The sequence below is a fragment of the Hyalella azteca genome, unplaced genomic scaffold, assembly GCF_000764305.2.
Source record: "Hyalella azteca isolate HAZT.00-mixed unplaced genomic scaffold, Hazt_2.0.2 contig4874, whole genome shotgun sequence".
NCBI lineage: Eukaryota > Metazoa > Arthropoda > Malacostraca > Amphipoda > Hyalellidae > Hyalella > Hyalella azteca.
Window position 1 is genome coordinate 11,668 of NW_025935084.1, and position 22,903 is coordinate 34,570.

Consider the following 22,903-nt stretch of genomic DNA (forward strand, 5'->3'; position numbering starts at 1 on the left):
AATGGGAATCGGGCTTATGGCAGGAAGCGAGTAAACTACACAAATGGGAATCGGGCTTTTGGCAGGAAGCGAGTGTCTATGTAAGTTAAACCGGAAGACATTTCTCGTCTTAACAGCATCAACCTCTTTTAAACTAAAATGATCACGTCTAAACAAGACAAGATCATTTCAAACACTTCATCTCTAGGTCCGAGTCATATCTAAATTGAAGTAAGTTCATAACCATGATAGAAATATTGTTAACTTAACTTACAATAAAAAAATCGTTATTTGTGACCTTAGTATCACAAAAAAATATATTCGCTGAACAATTTAAAATTGAAAATAAATATTCACCGACAATTGTAAATTATGTGTTGCCTTGGACGGTCACAACGTACGGATAGACATAGATTGAAGCAGTCACGAAAAAACAGCAAAGAGTAACTTTCAGCGTTTTTATCTCTCTGAGGTCTTGAAGGCCATAGTTTTTGGAAGAACTTGATAATTAAAATATTATTCCGCCCACGGGCCACGGTAGCAAGTAAACGGCGCACAGCTGATTTCGTTTTGTCGCGTCATGCATGCATATGGATTAGTGAATTGCTTTTACGTAAAAAAAATTAACAAGATTACACTATAAAGACTAGGTTTGCATGCAACTCAACATCAGGATTCATGACTTTCATATCGCCTGGACTTACAGCTAAACAGAGTATTATGAAATACTGTTGCGTTCTCGACGAAACTATTTTGGTGCGGTTGATCCTGGTAACGTAGCTCCCTGAACAACTCGAGATATTTATATCTAGAACTAATATCTTTTGCTATAATTACAACAACAGATTACGTAAAATTGTATGCCTGACTTATTATATTCTGTTCACACAAATAGACTCTTGTACTCGTGCGGCAGGACACCGCGTCTAGGGTAGAAAGTGTGATTGATGGAGTAGTGGTTGAGGTTGGTGAGGCGACACGTGTAGATGTCGGCGAAGCGGAAGAGGCGGCGCGAGAAATACGTCGGGTTGTCGTGTGTGCGGAAGACGCTCCCGAAGTGATAGTTGAAAAGCTCCTTCGTTCTTTGTCTTCGGATGAAAAACAAACATTTGATTAGATGGACGTTAATTAGAAGATAATCCGTGATTATCGGCAATGTATGCTATAATGATGGTATGCTTCTACAACATATACAAAATCATTTTGCGGAGAGTTCCTTTCATTAAGAGAAATGGCAGATCAAAATAAGGGAGTTTGTTCCGTTTAGAAACTGCTGTAATTTTCATTGAAATTGTCAATTTTTGGCCTGCAAGATAATTAGTTTTTGTCGTGAAAATCACGGACAGTTCTTAGCGAACTGAACATGCCTACTACCATGACTCATTCTTCAAGTTGCGAGCCAAGCCTCAGGTCTAGAGTTGCTAGGCTTATAAATAATAAGACGCTTTTTCGAGCAACTGACCTGAGTTGGTCGCGTTCGGTCTCCCACTCCCTGACGACCTCCCTGCTGGCAGGATCCTCGTAGTCTTGGCTGCTCTCGATGAGACCTTGCAGCATCTGCAGCCACCCGATGGTCTTCTTGAACTCCTCGCTGTTCAGGCACTCCGTCTCGTGCTGACACGCAACACGTACATGCAAATAAAACCAAGTCTCACCCTTAGAGCCCGCATAAAAATTTAATGTGTAAAATGCAACTTCCGTTCCTGAATGAAAATGATGCTGCAGCCATTACATTAAAGCTAATAATTCTGAATGCGGTCCGTATGAATATCACTCCAGCAAACTCTACAATGACAAATAAATGAATTTGGATAGAATTTATTCTAAACTACGATGCTACTAGAATAATGCTAAGTATCCATCGATTGCGACGATTCGTTCCTATTATTTGTTAGCTCAGTTGTCATTTGCGCAGGAAAGGGATTTGGTTTAGTGGGTTCTCATAACACATTCCTCGATTTAACATTTAACATGGAATTCGACGGGATTCCCGGTTTTGAAGCACGAGTCATTTCCGTCAACGAATGAACCTCGTACCTGATCGGGTGACTATAAAACCTTTATCCGCAATTTCTGGGATATATCCAGCAGTTTTTGGTGCAAAACGAGAAGAAATTCATGCACTTATGGAGTTGATTTGCTCAGGCCTACCTCGAGCTCCCAGATGATGGCCCCTGTCCTCCAGCAGTGGTTCAGGGTGACGTCCGCGAGGTCGCTATAAGGATGATCACCGAAGTATAAGACGCGCTCTCCTCGCCAGCCTTTTAGCCTTTGCAGTTCTGATAAGTTCCCCTGAGAACATAAATTCCAATACAATTTATAACAAAACGATATGAGGCACTCAAGTGCAGAATTCTGTTAAGTTTGTCCGCATAAGATTAAAGATCCAAGTTTAGGGGTCAAGATACGCTAACGAGTACAAAACTAAGATAAATTGCACACGACTGTACAAAGCTGTTACTCGCACTTATTCCTTAATGCCTGATATATGAATAACCAGCTACAGAAACCTAGCATTCAAGACGATAAAACTGGGAAGTCTACTATCCAAATGTCACATATGCAAGCTATCTAAAGCATTCAGATAAATAATAGCGGCTTCACCGTTTATTAGGCCGTAGGCCTGTCGCCGATTCTTAACATCGCCGATTCTTAACTGTCGCCGAACTCGCAATTCGCTGCTACAATTCTGCTGTGCTTAATCGCCCGGCCTCCTCGCCGATTCTGACCAGAAACTGGCGCACAGAGCTGGGATCGAACCCGCACCTCTCTGCTCCACTCTTGGTACTCTAAAGCATCAAGATACGCTAACGAGTGTCAATCTAAAAAAAACTGTACAAAGCTGTTACTCGCACTTATTCCTTAATGCCTGATATATGAATAACCAACTATAAAAACCTTGCCTTCAAGACGATAAAACTGTGAGGTCTACTATCTAAATGTCACATATGCACGTTATCTAAAGGATGCAGATAATTAACGCTCTTCAATTAACAAGGAAGCCCTACGAACCTCGAGGTATATTTTGCCTTTTTCTAGACACTCGACGGGTCCCCAGGACTGTACCCCCTGTGGGGAGGTGTCGAGTTCCCTGAAGGGCCTCATGCGGTCCACAAAAAAGGCTGGTTTCTTGGCCCCGGCGACGACCACGTCGAAGTAGTCGCGCCAGTCGGGGCCTAGCAGGAAATTCATGCCCACGTTCACGAAGTGGAAGGGACTGTTCGTGATTATAAACACTTCCTTGCCGTGCTCCTTTAGTCGCCGGAAAAATATTTCCAAGTTGGGTTCTTTCTTCAGGAAGTTACCAATGTCGGCAGCCACGATGCGGTGCATTTCAGGATGTATGCTCCCTATGCTTTCCTGAGCAAAATATTCAATAACAATAACTAGGTGATTATGAAAGCTCATATCATCAAATTACTTGCTTCATTAAAAACCTAATTCATCTTTCTACCGAAACCAAGTCATTGAGGGCATTATAAATAAACCAAGTCATTGAGGGCATTATAAATAAACCAAGTCATTGAGGGCATTATAAATAAACCAAGTCACTGAGAACATTATAAATTCGTTGGAGCTCTGTAAGGAAATAAATAATCCACACGCCAGCACTGGACGGGAACCTGACCCGACCGTTCAAGGAAGAAAAATATTGTGACATTGTAGTAAGCTACCTTGACATCATTGAAGAGCGAGACGGAGTGATAAGGAAGTTTGTGGTCCATGAAGTATTGCGTCACTTGGCTCAGCAGGCACATCTCGGGCAGTGAGAACAGGTCTGCCAGGTGAGCCATCGTCTGCTTCTGTTCAGTCCAGAATTCAACAACAAATGCATTACTTTACAAATAAATACCCCTTTCCTTTCCATTAAGTTGAATTTAATAACTTTCCAGACGACAAACAACAATAGGCGAGAGCTGCAAGCGACAAGACAGACTGGAACTTCATTGAAACCCACAATAAGTGGTTTTCATCTAAATGAATAAATATGCTATGGCAGGTGTAGGCTTCTGGGGCATATGTTTTCATAGCTGCTCAACATTAGTAATATAAAATGTTTCAGGTGGGAGCAATAGAGACGCGACATCAAGTTCACCGAATTCATTAGAACAAATTATTGCTAAACTCTAAAATATGACTAAGAGAAGAAAAATTTCGCCAAATGATTGAAAATAAGTTCATATAACAATGCACATATGCCCATACAATAGGAAAGGGAAAGAAGGTATATATTTAAAAGACCTCATATGAGGCATTTGGAACGTTATTATTTTTGGAATGTAATAAAAAAAATTTTTTAATGTATTGCCAATGTGTAAAAGAATAAAATTTTGTTTGGCAGCAAAACTAAAGATAGCAAAAGTGGAATTAAATTAAGAATCCTGTTCATTGGAAGTGACTTTAGTAGTCGTGCAAAACGAATAATATACCTATATCATATCGAGCAAACTATTTCATCATGCATATTGCATTGAACAGTTGAAAGAAGCGCAACCTCTCACTACCCTCATGAACTGACATCAGACATGCGAGCAGCAAAACGTGGCAATAGTGCACACATTTAGAAGCATCAAGTAGGTCGCGGGATTGGTTTTAACTCAGTGTAGCTGTGCAAGGACATAACGAATTAATGTTAGGAAAACATCATGCAAAGGATAGAGCCAAAAACACTCATTTTTGACACAAGTCTTAACATCACTTATTGTTCACAGAATCCGACCAGGGTGTTAATTTCTTCATCTTCTACTCATGTCAATACAAATAAGATGACATTTTGAAAAGACACATAAACACACAAACTATGTCATATCTACTATGAGGGTGAATATCCAGCATCAACAATTGAACATGATGTTGCTGAAACATCTATGCATTTGATTTTCAAAAATGTCGAGTGCAAAACATTTGATCAAATGTTTTGACATTTGATCACAAAACAAATGTGGATCAGTACACGATAATTACACCATTAGTATCTATAGATTCACTAAAATATAGCAAGACCTGACCAAATTTCCTTAGTATTCACAGGCTGACAATAAAGGCAAAATAACGAGATGGATCTGTAGGCATTTGAAAAAGGTATTTTCGTGCAGCAAAACATCAGGCTTACAAGAAACAGAATGATTTGCAAGAGCATTTGTTTCATCTACAACAATAATTATTGACGCAAACTCTGAGCCCTTATGACTTACCCAAATATTAAAGGGAGTGTCCAGCAGTTGGGTGCAAGGTTCATAAGTAAGTCAGCACCACGCAATAAACAAGTTGCTTGAAGGACATCTTGCCTCTTAAAATAGTTGGCAATTGCCCTTGAACACCGCAATTACTTTCCAACATCTCAAGGTTATATGGTCATACATACATAAATAGCATTCAACATGGAATAACATGAATCATTGATAAGCAGCACAGGACAAGCATCATAGGGTGCATTAGAAAGCCCACACTTGGTGTTGAGATAGATGCTTGGTTGAGGCACAAGTGAAAGAATAAAATTTTCATCATATGAACTCATTACGCAGTAAAACAATTAGTAAGTGATACCTACTAATACTTATTAATGTAGAGTCAGACAAGCATATTCTTTGGCACCCAAATTCATATACGTATGTGTCTATCAATTAGCAGTGAAATAAATGTAGGATATAGGTACTTTCAAGAAAGAAGCTCAATAGCAAATGAATGTACTGCAAATCACTTGTAGAGTGCAATAGAGTCTACAATTTTAAAATCAGTAAAAGCAAAGTAACTTCAATAAAGTGTTTAATTCAAGCATTTAATGAAAAATAACAATCTAAAATGATAATAAAATATTAGAAAAGAATCCATTAACAATGATCCAATGAAGAATGAGAACTTACTCCCCTGAGGTGCCCTTCTACATAGGACAGAGGCAGTGCTCGTGATCCATAAGTTTCTGCCACCTCAGCCTGGGAGAGAGGAGTCAGGCCTCTATAAATGGAGCTCATTTGGATTTGCTGGAACTGGTCCAGTTTCATGAGAAGCCCTTGCTCAATGTCATAGTGGAGGCCTCGCACAGCAAACTTTGGGTCATAACTGAACTCTTTGATCTCTTCAGGGTACTGTAACAATAATTAAAATTAGAAATTTTTTTAATCAATATCAAATGACAGATCATGAACATAAGTAATTCAAGGTATTTTTGATGGAGAGGCTGAAATCACAATCCAAACAAGTTTTTCTCTCCAGATAAGTAGTTATTTGAATTAAGTCCCACAACTGAATCAGTACCGTTCTTGCCAGTCAGCAAGCAATTAGAAAGTGTACCGTATATAGATACGAAATCCATTCCTGAAGATTGATAAGATTCATTCATCTTGTGGTTGGTAGAAATAAAATCAGCTCACCTTATACTTATTGACAAGATTATCACGTCCAAGTTGATATATAAGATGCTCCACACTCGCTTCATAATTTGCAAGCGTGTAATCATAATCAAAACCATAAACATCCACTGTGCGCAGATCAAGTTCATTGGAGACAAACACATTCTTACTGTCCACATTTTCAGGAAGCTTCTTCCCTGCAATTTAAAGAGGGAAATAATAAGCATGAGAACACTATTAAGATGAAGAATCATGGGACATGATACTATCACATGAATTGTGATATACACCACAATTCGGAGGCATATACCATACGTAATTATTTCATAAAAGTACATCACATAATATTAGTATTTCCCTTGCCCAAGAAAGAAGTTTTACAGTTTAATCAATAGCTGATCAAAAATTATCCTATTAATGTTTTTTAAGCCCACAAAGTCAGGGAAAAAAATTAAAATAACACGCATACAATTTAAATTGTTTCAGAAAATGGTAAAAGGCACAACCACAAGTTAGAGATAAGTATAGTACCTACAATCATATAATCAAGTCAAAACAAACAGTCATAACCAATATTTTTAATACAGGTCATATGATAGCAACTTGTATCATTGATGGAAATGCAATCAATTTTAAGGAATAATTTCTGCCTCTTTCTATAAAAAATAACACGTGGAGTGGAGATTTATGGGATAGGCAAACACCACCAGTATATACCAATAAGGAATTATTGACAATGTTTTAAAATTGCTAATCTTCAATAGAAAAAATATATTTTACAAACCAAAAACAATAAAATTGTAGTAAAATTTGAGAAGATTGAAAGTTTTTTCTTTACTTAAACACAAAGAAAAGCATTTATAAATAATATTATAGAGTTTAGTAGATTGCTCTTGAATTAAGTGCTAAAGTAATTCAAATGTTAATATCATTGATGATAGAAAGATTTCTACAACATAGGTACGTATGTGTAATGGATGTCATAAACATTAACATTAGAACATGAACTTTAGTAATAAAATTAGCTTGCATGATTACTATAAATAATGATCTTGATAACACATGTTATACAATTTGCTCATAGAAAAAAATTAGGTATTACTTTAGATTAAGTGCACCCAAAAAAAAAGGGTGTTGTTTTAATTGTATGTTTTTTGGGATGTAGATTAGGAATCTGAAATCCGTTTTAGGCGGTCAGCATCGGAAATTTTTAAGGGAACCTGTTCCTAACTGGACCTAACCTGCGAGGTTTTTGTTGATCGGCTAGGTTTTTTCTATGTTTGGAGTCCGTCCAGCAGCCGGAAAAACCTAGCCAATAGGTTTCTTCTATGTTTGGAGTCCGTCCGTCAGCCGGAAAAACCTAGCAAATTAACGAAAACCTTGCAGGTTAGGTCCAGTTAGGAACAAGTTCCATTAAAAATTTCCAATGCCAACCGCCTAAAACAGATTTCAGATTCTTAATCTACACCCCAAAAAACATACAATTAAAAAAAACACCTTTTTTGGATGCACTTACCGTAATCTAAAGTATTACCAAAAATTATGTATAAGCAGGAGCAGCTGCTCATGATATTTTCATCATAATGACAGACAGGAGACTTTTTTGACCATTAAATTGGGTAGCCATGTAGCCCATTGTCATGTATTTCAAGTGTCATTGTCATATGTATTTCATTTCATGATAATCATAATGACAGACAAGAGACTTTTTGGTAGCTATTCTTCTAAATTGTGTTGCACAGTGACCACAGAATAGACCATTAAATTGGGTAGCCCGTAGCCATGTAGCCCATTGTCATATATTTCAAGAATAAACATTCCAGGAGACAGAAATACTGTCCATTTGAAAAGAAATGTTCTTCCCAGACTACACTTATCAGCTAAAATATGTAAAATTTCATCAAAACCTCACCTAACCAAAACCTAAAATATTTATAAAGAATTGAAATCTGATTAGATTAATTTTTGCTTTATTTTCAATTCATTAAATCATCATTCTTGCTCTCCTCCTCCCATCTCTCTTTTTCTCAACCTCCACATGCTCATTAATATTTCACTGCACTCTCAATCACAACAATAGTGGTTCTGGCAGGTAACAGGTAATATATTCAATTATTTCAGTCTATGTCTTACCATTCTTCTCACACTTTCCAGTGACTCACCCCATCTATTCAGAATCTCCTCCCTTGTGCCTTGCTTGCTCATACACCTCACACTCCACCATATGGGAGATCAGCTTCCACCACACCACCATCATGTGGTGGAGAGCCATCATCAGCACTTACCCTCTCTTTTAGGCCCTCAGTATATTTGGTGACAGCCAATGCACTTCATGCAGAAAACACTTGGTCCAATCTCCTCTCATCAAACAAGTATTCACGCCTTAGCATTGCTTTCATTTGGTTTAATCTGAGGCTTTCATTCCATAATTCCATTCCATAAACCTATTTATACCCCCTCACTCTTGAACTTTTTTCTTTTTCCATAGCGTTTTATCTGAATCTATTTCAGCAATAGGCACCTGGCGACTGGAGTATGTTTAATACAACACTGACCTCTCCATTTTCTCATCTTAAGGTTTCAATACAAATTCTGTTTTCAAACATTCATCTCAATGCTTTGCAGTCTTACTTTATGTCTCAGAGCTCCTCCTATTCTTCTCTTCATGAAGGCACTTCATCTTACGTCCCATCACAAGGCTGCCACCACAGTCCTACTGGGGCCTCCAAACATCAGCCACACTATTAAGTAAAACTTTGGCTTCTTTGAGTAAACAAATCAAGTATATATACATCAATAACATCATAATTACCAACATTATCATACACTTTGATTGAACTGAATCTTGAAGCTGTACAGGTAATTAAAACATTGCAGGAAACACAGCTAAAAAGTCTCTCATTTCAGTCACTTGACAGCCACTATGACTTATGAGGATCATACATTGGCAATTAAAGCCCTAATATGATTTATGTACATGAATACACTTACAAATATTTGAAAATATTCTATTATATAACAAAAAACTCAAATAATTTCCAATTCATCAAAGAAGTTGATGAATTGGAAATTAAGATCCAAAGTTGTATAACATTGCCATGGCCTAAATGACTTGGATTTAGCCAATCTCACAAAACACACTTCAATGGAAAAATATTATGATCAACACTAAATATCACAATCTAAATGAGTTATACTTTTCAATTCCATTTAGAATTATCTAATGTCAAATAATTAGCACTTGAGAAAATAGACAATGAGATGTGCAATAGTAAGTTTTAAGCCTCTACTGACATAAATCACTCTCCAGGAATATAACTTTTAGCTTTAATCATACGTAAACTACTGAGTGTACTCACTACTCAGTACTCAGTGTAGCAACCCAAGGACATTTGTACAAAATAGAGAACATTTCAAAGTTGTCGTAAGTGGCGGCAACCATGCAAGCCATTTTGCACCCACTAGAACGCAACCCTTTTGGAAAGTAGGCTGTGAGTATAGAGCTATGGTTACTCATGTCAGGCAGTAGAAGGTCAACAAGTTGACTCAGAAGTGGTACATATGCGTACCACTAAATTTATTTCTCCAGGACGTAGTGGTAGGTACATAATTTAGGTTGCCTAAAATCAGCCAAATCCAAGAACAAAAAAGGCCAATAAATCAATATATACTAGTAGTTTATTTGTAGGTTCCGCTATAAAAATTTCATTTATTTTTTTATCAGTATTTAAAATTTAATTAGGAAGTACCCCTATCATAAATTTTAGCCGGCCAACACAATTGAGAAAAACTAAATCACAGAATTTGTCTGGAAAAAAATGACTGTCTGGCAACCCTGTTTAAAAAGAGTACAAAAAATGAAATAATAGTACAAGATGAAGCAATTGGAGTCAAAGTGTCAAGTTAATATACACCTCAAATAAAAATTAATGAATTTTTAAGAAATACTATTAGTATTATTATAGTACTAGAGAGTACTTTTTCCCTGTGAGCTAGAATTCTAAAATCATATCATTTAATGATGAATATTGGATTATTGGTTTCCTCTGCTCTGTGGTCTAGAAACTAGTAGAAAGTAGCAATCATTGAATGATAATAAACTGATAATTAAAATTATAGTTGAACCTGTAACTCAAAAATTGAACAACCATTTTATTAATAAATATAATATAGGTTTCCACATAAAAGAACCAAAATGATTGTAAATATTTGCTGTGTAATGTTATGTGTATACAGTAAGTGTAACAGTATACTGTACATAGTGGGACTGTGGTGAGTGTGGGCCTATTTATTACCCTATGCCAATTATTATGCCCAAATACAGACTAGCTAATACTGATATAGTATAGGGCCTTTACTAGTGGCCAACTTTTAGTCATAGTGGCAAAGCAGAGAGTTTTTTAGACTCTCACTCAAGTTCAATTTTGAGTCCTCCAAGTAGACCAGTAAAGTATCATGGATACCAGCATTATCATACATAAGAAATTGGTTCAAATATTGAGTAAATGAGGATGTTAAAAATGAACTAATTCTAAAAAATCTCTGGTTTGCCACTATGCTTTTAGTTGACTTTTGTTATCAAGTCCAATAAATATAATTAAACCAAGAAGTATCAAAGTAACGTTGCTAGTGAGTAGTGAGTACATAAGATATTGATTGAAATCTTGAAATAGCAGGTATCATCAGGATCAGGGAATTATAAATTAACGGGTCCCTAACATATTTCTCAATTTTAATTTGTAACACAATGTGTTGTTGTAAGACATTCTTCATCACTTACTTTCCCACAAGGCTTTGTGATCAATGTAACTTTTTCGTAGAAATTCTTGCGAGTACGGACGCTTTTGTCCTTCCATGCCAATGGCAGGATTAGGATACCGCGTTGAGGTCACAGCTCTACAGCGTGTTAATGTAGAAGATGATCCACACGCTTCGGCACTGACGCCAACCAACCGGCTAGCAATGACACAAATATTTCCCCTCATACTGTTGAAAATTCACAAATAAAAAAAAAGATATGTCACGCGAACGAGCTGACAGTAGCTACTTGCCAGACACTTGTTATGAGCGTGCCAAAAGTCTGACTCCGATGTGCCTTCTGTCACATACACGCAACCTGCTGAGCTGCCAACAGCTGACTGAGCCAGAGGGCACAGATGTCAACAATCAACATGACAAACAAACGTTGAATTTGTGCAAAAATTCTATTTGCGAAACAATTCCTTGATTTTGCACGAACTTATCGCATACCAAAACATTTTTTTAATCGTGGTGTAGATAAATTCAACCGGCTCTACATGATTTATGACATAAATTTTTCTTACATGTGCAAGTACATGCTTTCATCGTAAAATGCTGATTCCAATTTTCCGCAATGTTGGCAGCGGTGTTTTAAAACCCTAATTTGTTCCTCACTTCTACAACTCACCTGTGCGCTTGCTTTTCAGAATAGAAGCGAAATTGCAAATTACAAAAAATGAGAAGGATACTTGCGCAAAAAATAGAGAGCGTACAATGGCTAACAATAATTTTTGTATGATAGTGCTTCTTATTACTGAACAACTGCAAGATTTAGCGTCTTTCTATTTTTGCCAAACACCTCAATGAAACAAAGTGCGTGCAATAAGAACAATGCATATGTATACTTTTATTTCAATACTGAATATTTTACACGCAAATTTTACGGGCAAAATGCACGGATATATATATACCTTTCAAAAAACAGAAACTGGGTTTTGCGGCCATGTTGTATTTAAAAATATACTTTTTAGTCAGAAAATTACAATGGTTTTGTTCTGCTGGATGCACAATATTTCTAATTTTACGTTCTATGGTTGTCATGAGAACGTCATTCAGTTCCGTCGAAGACATACTTCTAAAAGCATGTCCCTTTGCTCCTCTAAAGGGGGTCGTCTGGTGCGTGTCTGTGCTCGTCAGAAGTCCTATGGGATTTTGTGTTCCTAGGAGGATTGTTCCTGAGTGCCCAACTGCTGAGCTCGCGGTATCTGACTGCGGGTCTCAGTTGTGGGGTTAAGCTACCATTGAGGCAGAATTCCTTACATTTCCCTTCTCTGTCTCTCTCGTACGGATAGCCGACGTCCCGTGTAAACGACCTCTTGATCGAGTGTCTTAGTTGCTGTTGATTTTCACCTGTCCCTCTTGCCTTTGATATATAAAGCTGCTTCTTTCGCGCCAGTTTCAGCGGGCTGGACAATTATGACCTTCAGCCCCTTGTGGGTTATGAACGGTCTTCGATTTGAGCAACATTCGATAACTAAGATCTTGACTTCCGGTGCGAGATAGCTAAAGCGCTAGTAAACGTGTACGTAGCCATTAAACATAAACAAAGAATAATATGGTTTGGAAATTGAAATGAGACATGAGATGTAAGCATGAGTATTCTGTGATTGTAGGTCGTTTTGTCGATTAGTTACTCCTCTTAATCGACCGACAAGTTTTATTGAGAAAGCTTCAGTGAGAACAAAAAAAGCGATGCCTCTCGAAATAATATTCATAAAATATGCAACGAATGTCAGAGCAGCATTTGGAGATGATTTGTCTAATAGAGTAAAACAGTCATAGATAAAAATGAAAAAAAAAATCATCCTGAACGGAATGGAAGTCAGTTATGGAAAGATCGGGTTCCAAAAGGCCCAGATCCCTTGTGAATCAAGTCACGAAAAATTCAAGAATCGGCAACAGGCCATGGGCCTATTTTTTCAGTGCCGACACTTCTATTCTATTCTATAACAAAAATGCCGTGGCCACGCAAATACCTGTCTGAACTTTGTTACCTGAAAAATCTGGATCTTCAGCCTTGTGTCTTCTCACTTCGATCACGCGAAAAAAACTGAAATGAATATCAGTCTTATTATTTTGGAGGGCCATGTTATCTTCTATTATTCAGGCCAATTCTTCACTATATAGAACATCACAATTGAGTATTTATGACCGAATACTAGGTTGTCTGAATTTTATTGGCATTGTTTTATTGTCATTGCACTATGTTTGATACATATAATTTTCTAGTCCCAGAATGATTTATTTTTCTCTCTAAGCAGCATTTACTCCACACAGCCGCATGCTGACACAGCCGCATGCTCCACACAGCCGCATGCGAAGGCTGTACCGTACGTCTGGCGCTGTTCACTCAGCAACATATGAAAGCAACTTTAACCTCACACACGTTACACCATACATCACCAACAGTTGGCTGAAGTCTGAACGCTATGTTTTAAATTAACCTATTGAGTCTTACTTTAGGATCTCTTGATGAAAGTCTCAGTGACGCGTCATACTCCTTCCACCAATAAGTTCTTCAGCTAGTGACTGCGCAGAAGGGTGGGTACAAGCTTCTAATCTACGGCAATAACGTGAGCCAAATGGGATCAGTATTGTGAAAGAGACATTTCTAAAAGGCCTCTTGAACGACAGACCAGTTGAAGTGTAGAACTCGGTCAGGTCACTCTCTGCGAAATGACGCTCAGAAACTGATTCTGCAAATCCGTCGCCTGACGCGGCACTTTTGAAGAAGAAACATGCGTCCAAATAGACGTGATGTCCTTGCTCATGATTTTATCCTGGAACTTTTCCTGCAATCCAGTCTCGTGGTACCAACTAACTGGGGAACTGTTTTGGAATATTACGGACAGCAGTTCTTGCAATGCACACCCCAAGGCGATGCCACGTCCTCAGCGCTGTGTCAAGATGCACGTTGCTCACGTAATAAGGATCAGGCGGTGGGTTTGTCACTGACCGCACGAATGAAAAAATACCGTAATTTAAAGGCTAGTTTAATAATATATCAAACTCCAAACCCGAAAAAGTACCTGAATTCATCACAATGGGTTTGAATGAAAAGAAATAAATGATATAAATGTTGTGAATGCTTTACTTGACACTTGAGAATGCATGGAGTACATACATGCTTAGTTAGTGAATGGCAGACTACATCGAATTTAATTGAGAGGCTCCAGTGCGTTCACTCTGCGAGTGTAAGTCTAAAATAAACATCCTAACCATTAAAACAGTTGACATTTATTGAAACCTTTAAGCAATACACGTCGCTTATTATTGATCACCTAACGCGTCATGAATGAGTAAATAAATTATTCCCTTACACTGACAATTACCGTCTTTTTCAGAGCAATGATATGCTTGGGCATCATAACGCGGCCGTCTCTCTCATATTAACTTATCGCGAGGATACATGACTTACAATAACAGATACACGATTCGGTACGGGTCAAATACATCAATAAATTAGGAATGGCGAATCTTAGCGGCGCTACCAGATAAATGTACAATAGGTAATCATTCCCGGTGCCCGGTGAATGGGATACGAACACACATTGTCTTGTGTACCATGACACAGAAACACATGTGATCATGGGTACAATGACGCAGAAACACATGTGTGATCATGCGTACAATGACGCAGAAACACATGTGTGATCATGTGTACAATGACGCAGAAACACATGTGTGATCATGGGTTTAATGGCGCAGAAACACATGTGTGATCATGTGTACAATGAGGCAGAAACACATGTGTGATCATGGGTACCATGACGCAGAAACACATGTGTACAATGACACACGAATACACATGTGAGATCTTGTGTAGACTGACACAGGAATAGAAAACGTGAATCATTTACGCTCGAAAGGTCAATAAATCTTTAAACTTTAGACAGGCGAGAATGAATGCCTAGTTACAGAATGCTAAGAATTTTGGGACAACAGACGTAACATGCACGAAAATATCGTGGTTGGTTTACCCATAAATGAACATATTTGTTAAATACTTAATGTCTCGCTTCATACGAGGACCAACGCAGGAAGCGAGCAAAAAAAAAAAAAAACACAGACAGACGCTAGGGCGATAGACGCACGTGCCACATTCAGATCCCATTTCAAGATTTGATTTTAGCGTTGGCATTGAAACCCATTTCTGTTATGAACAGCCAAGTATGGTGGATGAACCACTGAATCTATTGTCGTCAATAATTGAAAAGACATTCCAGGCCAAGAAAAGTATTGAAGAAGGCTTACATTAATTATTGAAAAACTTGAATAAGTGGAGTTGCAAGTCAGGGTAAATAATACCATACAAATTAGAATACCCTCACACAATGGCTAAATGATTGCTATGGGACTACCCGCATTCCATACGACAGAAAACATCGAATTTCTAGGAAGATGCAGCAAGAATCGTTCGGCGGACGAACGGCAGCGCAGAGGAATGCTAATGCAATAACATTAAGCAAGAATAGGTGCGGTAAATGAAAAAGATGCGACCACAATATTTCCAACTCTTGCAGTCAGAGAAATATTCTTGTAGGAAAACTGACAGGCGAACAAAACAAGAGCGACCAGATTCTATCCTGCTGCAGTTTCAGCCTTCAGTGCTATCAACAAATACTCATTCAAATTTTATTTATTATTAAAATTATAGGGCTTGGTTAATTCTAGGAAACAGAGCAATTCTTTGAGTTGGCCACCAAGAAGTCATTTTAGGATATTCACCAAAATAAACATTCTACTGTTTCCGCCTAATAGTCAGGAGCACCAAGAAATCATCCTTGATGATGCGTGAACCTGGGGACATTCGGTTAATGTTAAGGAACTAAAAATATGAAATATAAACTTAAAAACTACAAACACACATTAACGAAGAACATTACACGAGCTGCACCGGTGACATGTCTGCAAGAGGGCGTCGAAACGGCAGCGACGCTCATACCAAAAGTCTAGTTGACACAAGAACGAGCGGCCGTCTTATAACAAGGATACGTCTAAGTTTTGACGTGGACTCGGCTGTTATTCAGGACCCTCGTCCGTTCCGACTCTGACGACATCATCCTGAGGACGATGCGCTGACAGCGTTGCATATGCTGCATATTTTGATGATCTGAGCAAAAGCGGAACTCCAGCAACACTCAACGCGACGCTTATGAGAACGAGATTAAATTTACGCAGCACTTCACACACAACATTTGCATTCCATTCAGGGTATAATCGGGCAATGTGTCACAAGTATCAACATAATCTCTTCCGGAGTAAAAAAATAGCCTTTAATTAGTTGTGTGAACTGCATTGTAGGATAATGAATTCGAAAACCGTTAAATTCGAATACTACAACGTAGCAGTATTCCCACTGTAAACTATAACAAGGATATCGTTTTATCATCAATCAATTCCAGAAACAACAACAATAACACACGAGTTATGTACAAGCAGAGTGTAAAAAAAGATTAAGGGAGAGCATTAAATGTACAGCAAAGCGTTCGGGACACATCAACAGAAATTCTAGAATGTCTTCAGTTCACTAGTACTACAAGTTCAACTTTAACCACGCCGAGGAACTCTTCACTACTGCATAAAAAAATCGTGCCTCAGTAGGGAATTAATGAAAACAAATGAAATCATTTTCTTGTTTTGCTAACAGCGAGACAATGCAACAGCCATGCTGGGCTATAGAAGGAGGTGTGGGCACTGGGACGAGGATGGGTTAGCAGTTGCTGGAATGCAGGTTGGCTAGCAACGAATCAAGCAATTCACTCAAAGTTTTACAGTTCACAGTAACGAGCATACATTTTCAACCAGGGCGAATTAAAATGATAGACTAACTATGGATCTTGGTGAGTTCTTCTCGTCCAATTAAAAGAACGTCTATTTTGAGACGTAAGAATTATTTGAGGTGCATCCTTCATTATACCTTAACAACGATATCAATTGCAAACACCGCATATATATAATCGAGAAACTAAAATCCCATCGCGGAGCTAGCCAAGTAATCACTTCACTGCCCGCCGAGACTGGCGTTCTAAGACTACCACGATGCAATCCATGATTTAATATACTACATTTAATGCTAAAAGAAGGCCCAGAAATTCAAAGCTACAGGAAAATAGTAAAGGTGATGTCCGTCCTCAACTTAGGAAGATCACAGAATCGCTTGTAACCCCATTTAAGAGGAATATTAAGGCACGTATTATTCAGGCAACGGCTATTTTGTAACTCATTTCATTGATTTTCAATATCAACGCAAAAAAGCTTGCATAATTCGCGATTCTATAAAAATTCAGGTGGTAATTTCGTTGTGACACATGAGCGCATCAATCTTTTGTTGCTCAAAAAGATGCTACAATTCTCTCAACAACACATCACAATCTTCTAAGGTGACAGACATAAAAATATTAAAGAATCAAAACTGTCAACCACGATACTTTTTAAACCTCAGAGTACATCATATATAATTTTAGTAGCTCAATTATTTTCGTCAACATCGAGCGGGAAGTTTTTCATGATCGTCGTCTGATAAAATATATACACACTTACGAGCAACAAAGTGCAAACATTTGCCAGCTATTTAGAAGTTGAATAATTAAGAAATATCTTGATACTTATTGATAAGTTAACGCCATTGCTAATTTTTTATAAACCATTATGATACCAGAGACGGACGTTCCTCACGGACCACTTCGAGCATATCTCGACAGTGAGATGAAACAGAGACAAGAGTATCAGCAGCCGCACGCATGCAAATCAGAGCAAAAACGAGATCTCAATCGGAAAATTCCACAACAGAAATTCTAGAAATACTTAATATGCGAAACACAGCATTTTCAAATGCTATAACTCCCATAGAATATCAAAAAAATTTTACTTCAAAAAACATATGGGACGACTGTGATATAATGACAATTCATGAAAGATAGAAAGTTACCGCCAGTTTAACATCAAATAGCTTTAAACTTCTAATATAAACGCAGCAAATTATGATTTTGCAAAAAAATATATGCAGCTAACAACCGAAAAGATGGGAATAATAGCGGCAAGCGCAAGTAACCGAGAAGAGAAAATTCCTAGTAAGATGCGTCGAGTGGAGCTAAACATTTCATGGTCGGATGCGGGCGATACAGCAGCAGTACACACGACGAAGCGTCGATACGAGACTTGCAGCAGCAGTAGAGTTGACGGAGGTTGTGTGAAGGTTCATGACAGGTCCTACCACTCAATTTGTAGATCAGCGCGGCCTTTGTGTTTGTTGTACTTGCAGCAGAGCACGTCGCCAAGTTCGTTCAGGTGCTTCAGTACCTGCTCAACGATACCATTAAGTACCTTAACTACAATTGATTAGTAATTTCCTATGCATGCAACTTCAATAAGAATATTGAGACCTGTTAACGGTATAAAACGAGGGTACTAGAAAGTAAGATGGACGGTATAATGCGAGTTAGAGGAGTGAAAATCTTCAAAAGCCAAACAAGAGTGTTCGGCTTCAGTTGCCGACACAGGAGTTGAGATGACAACAACCTGTACCTCATCTACAACCCGAGTCCCTACCACTAGCGTGGGGGGGCGAAGTGGTAGGGACTCGGCTTGTAGATGAGATAGGTTCGGCTTGTAGATAAGATAAGTACAGGTTGTTGTAATCTCAACTTTTGCGTCGGCAACTGCAGCGTAACACTCTTGTTTAGCTCTCGTTGCTTGGCTTGTTTGGCTCTCTCTTGACGGGATCAATGCTAATTGTTACTCTAATGTAGGAGTCCTGAAGCCGTACTATCAAAACATGTTAAGTAGACATAGCGGCCAATTTCTCGACTATGATGGCTAGTTTAAGCTTGAAAATCATTCAGTGATTGGCTGACAGAGTAACTAACTCTGTTACTATTTTTGACAGTACGGCCCCAGATAACTAGAACTAGACGAAGAGTTAAGCTAGTCTGGTAAGCTGACCTCATCCAGCGACTGTTTGTCGTGTCCAGCAGAGAGGCAGAAGCGCATCCTGGCGCCGGTGATCTTGGTGGCTGGGAAGCCCACGCCCACGGACGCCACGCCGCGGTTGCTCAGCTCCCGCACCAAGAACCTAAGTACCGGGGCGTTGTCATTCTTTCACAACTCTTATGTCCATTCATTTCATACTATTTTTCTCGGTTTATAATGCTATATGAATAAAATTTTCTGAAGCACTTACACAACTCTTTAACTATTATTTTATTCACATATTACAATATTTATTCAAGGAACAAGGCTTTAGAATTATTAATGGCTTATTACTTCATAGAAACAAAAAATACATTTCATCAGAGTGCTTATCATTTATATTGATCCAATAAAGACAATACCTTTATATAATTAGACCGCAACTATTACTCATTTATAGAATAAAGTGTATTGGCAGCACATGCATTTCCAGCAGAGTTAGTAACCATGACTCCGATATCTGCATTTGTAAGCGTCACATTATAATACCAGTTTTCCCGAGCATCTTGCGTGTTTATTATATGTATGAATGAAATACTTGTATGAAAGAATAGATTCGTATGATTCAAATGATCACATGGTAAATTAACTTAGCTAGAGCGAGGTAACAAGCGTTAAGACCCTTCGAGAAATGAATAATTCTTGAATGGTTTGGGAATTAATAAAGATGGAGCGGCGGCAAACGGCGGATAAGCGAGACGGAGGATAAGGAGGCCGAGCACGGGGATAACGGAAGATTCATTGAGGGGCGCCCTCGAGTTGAGCATCTTGGCATGGCCAGTGGCAGAACTGATGCTTCGACGCTCACAAAATTGACAAATATACATGGGAGAAGCTATGCTCACGTGATCTCGGGTGCGTGTAAGGGATAAGCGCTACGCGACATTTACAGGACCGGTATCAGCAAGGACAAGCCAGGAGGGTGATGAGACTAAGCTGGACTTACACTAAATACACGCACTAAAATTATACCATTTGGCTATGCCACCTCGAACGCTGTTCTTATTAATGCATCGTACATCTCGTCGCAGATGCCTGCCAGCTGCTGATGTTTATACTGTCATGGAGAAAACAATACTCACGCAATTTTGGTGACCAGGAAAGTAATTATCGGCACGACCGGCGAGTCCGGGTGTCCGAATGGCTTAAAGCCGAGTTGCTGCAGGCGATGTCTGAAGTAGACGGTGTTGCGGTGCAGCGTCTCAATGCGTCGCTTGCCTATAGCGCCATACGGAACAGAGTCAGTCGATAAATGCAACACCGACCACACTGACACCAGACAAATGTAGTGGATAAATGAAACACCCGCGAGAGATAGCAAGACATGTCATAGCCACACAGAAGAAATCCAACAGCAGAAATCCAAAATCAATCGAATTGATGCGCGTGCATCTCCGTACGCGCTAAGCGCTCGTCCAGATGGTCTCACTCACTCATTCACATCACGATGCATACACCACACACTCGTCTCATCAAACGGTCACGGCCAGCGGTCATACACTCGAAAATGCTGCCACTCATTTAAGATGCAAACCACTCGAAAGGCCAAACATACAAAATCGACAGCCAAACACAACCAAAATTAACGAATTATGGCGAGAAAACTAATCAAGGTAGGGCTTGAACATGCATCTTGTACAAGTGATCTTTGACAAGTAAGTCAGGAAAAGCCGGCCAAAGTAACAACTTTGGGCGGGAAATTCTACTGCGAACTTGCACTCGCAGTAGAATTTCCAGATACGCTTAAGAAAATAAAAGACAATGAAATAACTTCAGGAACGAGTGAATTAATATCCTCTAAAATAAGCCACAATCTCAATCCTGACGACACGGTTTATGCTGTCCGATAAAATTTATCAAAACGCACCGATGAAAGTTCATGAGTATTGATGATACTTGATGCTACACCCATCATGAGAACGTAGCTCAATTAACTTCACTCAGTATTGTATTCAAGCATAAGAATTTATTTATCATTTGAAAGCTCGTCATTTGGGAGCATTGGTCAACAAACACGAATGCGGAACCTAACTCCAGAATTTGGTTCATTCCGCTTGACTCAGTCAACCTCTAATCAATCTTATATGCACACTGTGTATATCAAACAATTTTTGTCCGCTCTTATCATTCACGAACATACAACATCAACAAAACAGCTCCTCGTTCACGGGACTAAAGAAATATCTGGCTGCCCAACCCCGCAGCCGTTCAACCAACGAGCGAGCACGCAGCTTCAACACACCGAATCACAGAACCTGCCTCCGGCGTGGATTTGGATTTGAACTCATTAACTGGAATACATGCTGATGAAATACATGCGTCGCATCGATAGTTAATAAGTTAGTTACCATTAGAAATTATTCGAATAAGTATACCTGCAACACAAGAGAAATTAGAGAGCAGAACGTGTAGATATGAGATCATTACCGTATACAGTGACTTAAAAAAAATAGTGACAGCCACATCAATAGTGTACGCTGTATAGTGGCTGCAGGGCTCCGATAAAAGAATAATTACCGGTGTGGCCGCACAGACACAAAAGGTAATATGTAACAGAAAACAATCAGACTGAAAATGCAGCGTGAAGCAACAAGACGAAGGGGGTTACATAGAAAAACCACAAATTACTTTCCTGTTACTTAGATTGTCTTATAAAAATATGAAATTAAAAAAAAAAACAATGCGAGCAGAGTAGAAACATTACCGCAATAACGCTAGTGTCTCCTTCTGACAATTCCATAGAAGTCCTGAGCGCCGTGGGATCGCAAAATGCGAATGTTCGTTAAATCTGACCTCACAGTGAAGCGCTTGACCACAATTTTGTGCCTTATGACATTCATGTAGATGAATATAGATTTTATTGTACCGTGTGTCAACCTTGTATCAATGTTCCATGCACCAGGTGTATACCAAACAATCTTCGTCCGCTGTTACCAATCATGTCATGAATACAGAGGTATTATGTATACGTAGGTAATGATGATGATGTGGACTGGAGATTAATTGAATTGTTCCTGTAAGCAATTCTGAGACAGCCTGATTGACTTGCCTGGCTCTACAAAGTTCCAAGACAAATCAACTGTTGTAGAATTGTTGTGTGAATGCATTGTACAGAGCACGTCTGTGGTATTGGTGTGTGGGCGGCAGAAGCAGTAAAACCTGAGCGCTATCCCTCCCCTACGACCGTCCGAGCACAAATAAAATGATTACTCACGATAAAGGACCTTTGGGCAGACCTAACAGAGGCATGACAGGGGAATCAGGGTCACCAAACAATAAAAAGCCGCGGTTCTCCATATGTTTTCGGAAATAGGCGATGTTCCTTTTAAGAGCGCGGAGGCGACGTTGTCCTATGGAAGTGAAGCGGAAGGTCGGGTCAATGCATGGCGCTCTTGAACAACAACTGAAGCACGCAACTCATCTCAACAAGTCAAACAATAAATTGAAACATAATTTTTTAATTAATTTCAAGACAAACGTTCCTCCAGCAGCACCTCTAGTCACACCACTCAGATTTCTCTGTGTATCAAGAAGACACCCAGGTCTTATGTTTAAAGACAACAACAGTTCAATAGGTAAGTAAAAACACTTTAGAATATAAACATAATCATGGAAATAAGTTTCCTGTCCTTCAAAATTTTTATAGTGGTCGCTTTTCAAAGGAGATGGACATCAGAAGTAATGCAATTTTACTTAACAAATTCAAACAAAGACATAAAAATGGACGAACATAAATAGAAGGGAAGGGAGCAAGTATTTAGACGTTGATCTACTGCTGGGAATCCTTGATACGTAGAAATATG

General features: G+C 38.8%; 2 protein-coding genes across 3 annotated transcripts in view; both read right to left on the reverse strand.

Moving 5' to 3' along the window:
* Nucleotides 1–286: 286 nt before the first annotated feature.
* On the reverse strand, nucleotides 287–11,509 carry LOC108675857 (5'-nucleotidase domain-containing protein 3). The gene is made up of 8 exons (XM_018163905.2): nucleotides 11,110–11,509; nucleotides 6,351–6,526; nucleotides 5,844–6,065; nucleotides 3,654–3,782; nucleotides 2,992–3,339; nucleotides 2,131–2,271; nucleotides 1,442–1,593; nucleotides 287–1,067 (listed from the first exon to the last, which is right to left on the reverse strand). Exons 1-8 carry the CDS (start codon nucleotides 11,312–11,314, stop codon nucleotides 863–865), a joined length of 1,578 nt encoding a protein of 525 aa, XP_018019394.1. The 5' UTR covers nucleotides 11,315–11,509; the 3' UTR covers nucleotides 287–862.
* Nucleotides 11,510–14,114: 2,605 nt separating this feature from the next.
* The window catches only part of LOC108675852 (serine palmitoyltransferase 2), a 37,081-nt gene continuing 28,292 nt past the window's right edge, over nucleotides 14,115–22,903 (reverse strand). The window contains exons 10-12 of one of the 2 annotated variants that reach the window (XM_018163896.2): nucleotides 20,183–20,318; nucleotides 19,074–19,203; nucleotides 14,115–18,431 (exon numbers count right to left, since the gene is read on the reverse strand). In XM_018163896.2, coding sequence (XP_018019385.1) covers nucleotides 18,342–18,431; nucleotides 19,074–19,203; nucleotides 20,183–20,318 — 356 coding nt within the window. In that variant the 3' untranslated portion in view covers nucleotides 14,115–18,341. Of the gene's footprint in view, nucleotides 18,432–19,073; nucleotides 19,204–20,182; nucleotides 20,319–22,314; nucleotides 22,451–22,903 lie in introns of both variants that reach the window. The other variant, XM_018163895.2, reaches the window with a different exon arrangement.